The following is a 6,696-nucleotide window of genomic DNA, read 5'->3' as shown; positions in this document are numbered from 1 at the left end:
CTGAAAAAGAATATATATGTATAACTGAATCACTTTGCTGTACACTTGAAACTAACACAGCATTATAAATTAACTGCACTTCAATTAAAAAGAAGAGGAGAGAAGCCTTTACTTTAGTCAATGAAGGATGACTTGGTGACAGCATCACCAGTAGGACCCTAAATGAATAGATATAATTTAAAAAAAAACTCTGGACCTCCACCAACTTCAGTTGGAAGAGTTATTCTATTGACTACCGTAAATTTTCCGTGCTGGACCCCAGAAGCATTCCAACAGCTGACAGTGCTAAAAAACTATTTCTGCACTCCAGTGTCAAACTTTTAAGAGCTGACTATTAAAAAGTTAACTATAACATTGTACTAATAATTAAATATTTAATACAATTCCAAGTTAACTTTTGTAGCCCGGAAACTTATTCTATTATAGTAATGGTTGGCATTGGTTTCATTCATGCCCTGACTTGAATGCTTAGCCAGTTGTTTTTCTGCCCAAACATGCAATTGTTGCTCTTTAGGTAAAGAACGAAGCCCTCAGACTGAGGGTGGGCAGAGCAAGGGTGCTGGAGCCCCTGAGCCAGCTGGGCGGCTGCTTCCCTGCTCTGAGCCTCAGCTCCCTCATCTGTAAAGTCACTGTGACAGCATCCACATGCCACAGGATCAGCTGGAGGATTAAACCAGCTGACACATAAGAGCACGTGTGTAACACAGGTTCTCAGTAAGTGTGGATTTCTCAGCCTCCAAAGATTTGAGGGAGATGACATTTTGCATCTGTTCTCTGCTGGCATTCAGCAATGTACAGACAGCGATGCTGGTTACATCATCAGCGACTCTGGTACAATATACAGACAGTGATGCTGTCTTTCCTTATCTTTCTTGGGTCTAAAGAGCTCTCCGATTGACACTCCAGCCGGGCTAAGCCCTCCTCACCTTTCAGGCTCAGTTCTGGCCCGTGTCAATATACTCCATCTTTAATAAATGTTAACCACATTTCACTGCCTCTTTTAAAATATACCCGTGTCTTCTATTAGCGCGTGACTTAATTAAACCAGGGACTGGGCTTTATACATCTGTTCTCAGAGCCCCAGTCATATTTCCTGGCAGCTTGGAGATAGTCAGTGAAGTGCCGCATGAAGGAGCATGTCAGGCTCTGCACCAGACCCGTTACCCCTGCCGTTCCCTGACCCCCATCACCCCCATGGTTCTAAGATGCAAGCCCCTATATTTCAGTGTCACTACTCTTCATCCACTGAATTTTGAATTATGTGACTTTAGCAGGGCAGAAAAATAGAAGTCCATGTAACACACAACAGTTAAGGGCACGGCCTTGTGCTGATTATCGGTTCTGCCACTTAACTAGCCGTATGATCTTGGAGTCTCATGCATAGACTATTACTGATAATTTCCACCCATGGAGCTGGGTGGGGTTAAAGAGATAATGTCTGTAAAGCAGTTGGCACAGTCTGGTCCATAGCAGGCTCTCAAATGAAACGATCGTCAAGTGTTCACCTACATGGAGCCCCATACGCCTCGTAGATGTGAAAGGGATCATGGGAATAATTTGTCCCGAACCCTTCATTTTGAGGGTGAGTGCACAGAGGCCCAGCAAGAGACCCTATCTGCCTTGTTGGAAAAGGCAGAAGGATGGGTTTTTGCAGCCCCCCATTCAAGCCCCGTGACACGGCAGTCCCAGATCTCAGGAACCTGGGTCAAGAGCATCAAACTCATTCTAACTACGACTCTGCAGGTGCATCACAGATGTCACTGAGGGGGTGGTAGTTCTCTGATATGAGTTCTCACAACCCTGGTGGAGCATGCCTCTCTGTTACCCCTACTTCTTCCTGAGCACAGAGTGGATGTGATCACCTCTTCTCCTTGATCAGAAGCTTGGAGATGAACCCCCGGGCTTCCTCCGAGATGTCCTGAAATTCTTCATCCTCCAGATCCCACCTGCAGGCCAGGATGTTGTTCAGGGTCTCGGTGTCGTTATCTCCCAGGAAGGGGGACAAACCGCTGAGTCTGTAAGACACGGAGTCTGGGTTGAGCAGTCTTTAAACACCTTCAAACCCTGTATAGATACGTTGCCTTCTTGGTTCTGTCCTTTAAAACTGAAAGAAGGCAAATCACCAAGAATTAAGCATAATTTTATAATATGTTTTTGCAATCGAGAAAATGCTATGTCTCCCACCCAACTCCTAACTTAAACAAGGTCACAATGAAAGCGGCAGCTACCCTCAGACATGAATCTCAGAGAAGAGTAAAATTGCCTTTTTTGTGTGTGTGTGGTATGCGGGCCTCCCCCCGCTGCGGCCTCTCCCGTTGCGGAGGACAGGCTCCGGACGCGCAGGCCCAGCGGCCACGGCCCACGGGCCCAGCCGCTCCGCGGCACGTGGGACCCTCCCAGACCGGGGCACGAACCCGGTTCCCCCGCATCGGCAGGCGGACGCGCAACCGCCGCGCCACCAGGGAAGCCCAAAACTGCCTTTTTAAAGCACTTTACAGCTAGCAAAGTGCGGTCACATCCGCAGATGGCAACTGCCAGGAACGTCACTTCTGGAGAGTAAGGTTACCCAGTCATTTCAGGGATCAGGACACAAGTTTGGGGGCGGTTGTTTTCTTCTAACTTCTTTGGGGGCACTAGCTGTTGTCCTAGGGTTAGGGTGATTAATGAAGAAGACATCCTTTGACTTTTTCAGGGGATGTACAGGGAAAGAGTTTACTCCTTTCACTCACGGGAGTCAACAGAACCTAGAAAGTATCTGACTATGGAACAGAGTTATTTATTTTCGAAAGACCTAAGTTTGGGTTTTTATTCAAAATAGCAAATAGAATATGCGGGGCGATTGAGAACAAGCGTCCGAGGGGCTGGGGGTCCACTTACAGCATGTAAGTGATGACTCCCACGCTCCACATGTCCGTGGAAAAGGAAACAAAACCATAGTTCACAACTTCAGGGGCGAGGAACTCTGGCGTTCCGAAGTTCACCTTCAGCTTCTCTCTGGGTTTGTATCTGAAATTTAGGAGACAATGCAGAGGAATGGAGAGGGTCATCAAAAGTCAAAAAGCACGGAAATGGAAAGGATGCAGTCTACAAGCAAAAGAACTGCAGCCACACAGCAAATTTAAAGTAAAGAGACGCTAAAGGAAATCACATATTGAAGAGATAGTGTCCAAAACTTGTAAAGAAGCTCTCCACTAGAAAGCCTTAATAATCTGAAATAATTGTGAGAAAAGCCACTTGGAATAATTTCGAGCACAAATTACGGAACACGACAAAAGGAGCAGTGATACAGACTGTGACGTGTTGATGGCTTGAAGGAGCCTGTTTTAATGAATAAAGAAGATGCGGTAATTTACGACCATTTCATATTTTCACTAATGCTCTGAGGTCCATGCAGAGTCTTTGCTCCCTTAAGAAGCTTATCTGTGCCAGAACCCTTTGCAATCTTGCTCACACTATTAATTTTTTTAAGTAAATATTCTCTTTACACATGGAACAAATATAAAAGACTAAGACAAACTCTTACAAATCCTGAATTAATGTCTTCAAGTTTAATAACTGCACTGTATTAGGTTTTAATATTCCATATTTTTCTCGCATGCACTGTGGAAACTCCTAAACGTTCAAATTCTGAAGCCAGCAAGGTAAAGCTGAAACATACCTTTGGTTAATTCTAAATGGGGATATGAAACCAAGGGGTATATCAGATTTTTCTTTGCAAAGAAAGAGCATCCACCATGCTCCCTAACTCAGTTCATACACCTATGTCCAAATTGACATACCTTCTGGCCAATCCAAAGTCAATAATTTTTATTTGTTTAGTATCCCGATTCACACACAGGATGTTCTCAGGCTGCCAGGAGAAAGAGACACATTAGCAATGAAAACAACCATCCTTCACTCAAATTGTCCCTGAACCACAACTAAAAATACAACGATGCTCGGGAAAAACATATCAGGCCTTTCCCTCTGGGGCTGGCTTGTCTGCGTGGGTATTTTCTCCTTTAATTATGCGGTGGACGAGGCTGTAGGTCCCCTGCCTAGCTCGCCTGGCCCTGCCCGCCCCTCCCCCGGCTCTGCCGCCGCAGCTCACGCCTGAGTTCAGGCCGAGGCCTCCTGCCTCAGGACTTTCCAAAAGGACCGGTGGGGGCCGTCTCAGCCTTGACATCTGCCCTCTAAAATTATTAAGTACGAATTTCCCCTTCTTGGAGGAATATTTTTCCTGAGGATTTATGAGTTCCAGGAGAAATGGCCTGATTCATTTCACCAGCCCCACTGAATATGCACTGTAATGAGAACGGCCCTGACCTCCAGACTTTCCCTTTGGGCTCAGTCTGTGGGAAAGTCATATGTAAAAGGAGGGCTCCCTCACCCCCGTTCACTCTCCATTCTCAGCAGTTCCAGAGTTTTGCTGAGTTTGGTCTCAGTGCCTAAAGCCCTTGACTAAGTGTTCCCTTGAAGTTTGAGTCTGGAAAGACTTTGCCCCGCCAACCGGACAGTCTCAGGGTGAGGAGAAGAAAGGTAGGTAGCCCTACAGCTCAGTGTTTACAGAGTGTCTTACAAGTGTACCTACCTTTGTTAAGATAGAAGAACCGAGGTCTGGGAAAAATAAGGGATTTGTTTTAAAGTCAAGGTCATCCATAAAAGAGAAATAAAATTTTCAAAGAATTGCCTGAAACTTTCATACTCTAATTAACCCCAACTCTTCCCTAAGTGCTGGGGGGAAGGGGGTGTTAGCCGAGTTGCCAAATCCCCGGGATTCATGTCCCATCCTTTAGGTGGGATCATGGCTGCCCCTCCCCTGCCCGTCTAGGTAGAGAAGAGGTTAGAATGAGATCAGAAACTCAGAAACACTCTATGAAATGACCTAGTGTCACCTTGCCAATAATCAATGGTCCATTCGCTTGGGCATAATGTCTTTGGAAGCCTTTTTTCTAAAATATCTCTAAACCAGATGTCTATAAGAAAAGGCGACTTATGGAAAAGCGGGTGCTATACAAGAAGATTTGGCCTCATGCTTAAATAACTGATCGATCATGTATAAAGCTGTCCAGTTGCCAAAGAGCACCGTGACATAAAATATTTGCTTGCAGAATGTAAAGAAACAGCTCTGAGGACACTTGAAAAAGTTAAAATTTTTTTCTAATTATGAAATTAAAGCATTTTCCTTGAATAAGTTTTGCAAAACACAGCAAATATATAAAGGAGACCATTCTTAAGTCACCTATAATCTCCCCTACATAGTGACAAGCATTCACTATTTTGGGCCCCTTTCCTTCCAAGGAGCTTTCTGAAAGGGATGCCTGACCCTTAATGATTCACCCAGCTGTCGCTTTTGTTATGATCTTTACATACAAAATCCACAGCTCAAACTGCCCGTTGTAAGTCCTCAGTCAACACTATGAAGCCACATATGGAGTTGTTTGACTTATGACAGGTCAGGTCCTCATTTCAATTGCCAATCAAACCCCTTTAGGGATATTTGTAGAATATCTACACTCAATGAAAATGCTCCATGAGGGCTTCCCTGGGGGCGCAGTGGTTGAGAGTCCGCCTGCCGATGCAGGGGACACGGGTTCGCGCCCCGGTCCGGGAGGATCCCACATGCCGCGGAGCGGCTGGGCCCGTGAGCCACGGCCGCTGGGCCTGCGCGTCCGGAGCCTGTGCTCCGCGACGGGAGAGGCCGCAGCAGAGGGAGGCCCGCGTACCACAAAAAAGAAACAAACAAACAAAAATGCTCCATGAAAATATGCATTATCAAACCAGTTCATGGTCACGGGCTTTGCTAATGATTTTTAACCTCTGACTTTGTCACTTTATATATCACTTCCTCCTGCCCTGTGAATGGGAGAGGCAAAGGACATCAATCAAAAGAGTAAGGGAGGCCAAGTTAGAGGAGCAGCGGCCCATGGAAACCTGTTTAAGGAAGTTAAATTTATTTAGCTCTGCAATCCCTGATGACTTGCAGTAGATGGCATGTTTATATATTATATATTATATATATTTTATCTCACTGTCACGCTGTGCAAACAGGGAAATGAGAAAATGGCTGAGCCACACCTGAAGATGCACCTCACGAAATTAGAGCCGGTCCGAGTTATCGGTCTTGCCCTGGTTGTAACTATGCACAGTCCCATTCTAGGGACTTCATAATGGGAGAGAGAGCAAAAGGAAAGGCTCATTCAATAAGAGGAGAAAGAAGGCGTGGCTCCCCGCTGTTGGCACAGGCTTTCCACTGCTCCCAGGGTGCTGCCCAGCCCCACCCCCCACCCTTCTGCCCCTCACCCTTTTAGCACCTCCCTCTGGCTGCCCTGTATCCCATTCTGCCATAGGTTTCTCCTCTGTGCTCTAGTATGCCTGTAGAAAAGCAATACCTAAAGTCCTCAGTTTCCTAAAAGGTTTTAGGAGAGTGCTGGGGATTCTTGGAGAGCTGGAAAGCTTGGCTACAACCAGGAAATTCTGAGTTAGCTAAAATTCTCCCACCTACTCATCCTAATAATGAGAGGATGCAACACGGATGCTGTGATGGTGGTGGTGATGGTGATGATGGTGATGATGGTGGTGATGGTGATGGTGATGGTGGTGATGGTGGTGATGGTGATGGTGATGGTGGTGATGGTGGTGATGGTGGTGATGGTGATGGTGATGGTGGTGGTGATGATGGTGATGATGGTGGTGGTGGTGGTGATGATGGTGATG

The 6,696-nt window shown here is 46.1% G+C and overlaps 1 protein-coding gene across 4 annotated transcripts in view; it reads right to left on the bottom strand.

Annotated features, from left to right (window-relative positions):
- Positions 1 to 1,843: 1,843 nt before the first annotated feature.
- The window catches only part of MYLK4 (myosin light chain kinase family member 4), a 93,922-nt gene continuing 89,069 nt past the window's right edge, over positions 1,844 to 6,696 (bottom strand). For all 4 annotated transcript variants that reach the window (XM_028478622.2, XM_028478623.2, XM_028478618.2 and 1 more), the window contains 3 exons: positions 3,780 to 3,850; positions 2,878 to 3,006; positions 1,844 to 2,015 (listed from right to left, as the gene is read on the bottom strand). In XM_028478622.2, coding sequence (XP_028334423.1) covers positions 1,859 to 2,015; positions 2,878 to 3,006; positions 3,780 to 3,850 — 357 coding nt within the window. In that variant the 3' untranslated portion in view covers positions 1,844 to 1,858. The remainder of the gene's footprint in view (positions 2,016 to 2,877; positions 3,007 to 3,779; positions 3,851 to 6,696) is intronic.

This window comes from Physeter macrocephalus, chromosome 18, assembly GCF_002837175.3.
Source record: "Physeter macrocephalus isolate SW-GA chromosome 18, ASM283717v5, whole genome shotgun sequence".
NCBI lineage: Eukaryota > Metazoa > Chordata > Mammalia > Artiodactyla > Physeteridae > Physeter > Physeter macrocephalus.
The sequence above is the reverse complement of the archived record's forward strand: the minus strand, read 5'-3'. Positions and strand labels throughout refer to the sequence as shown.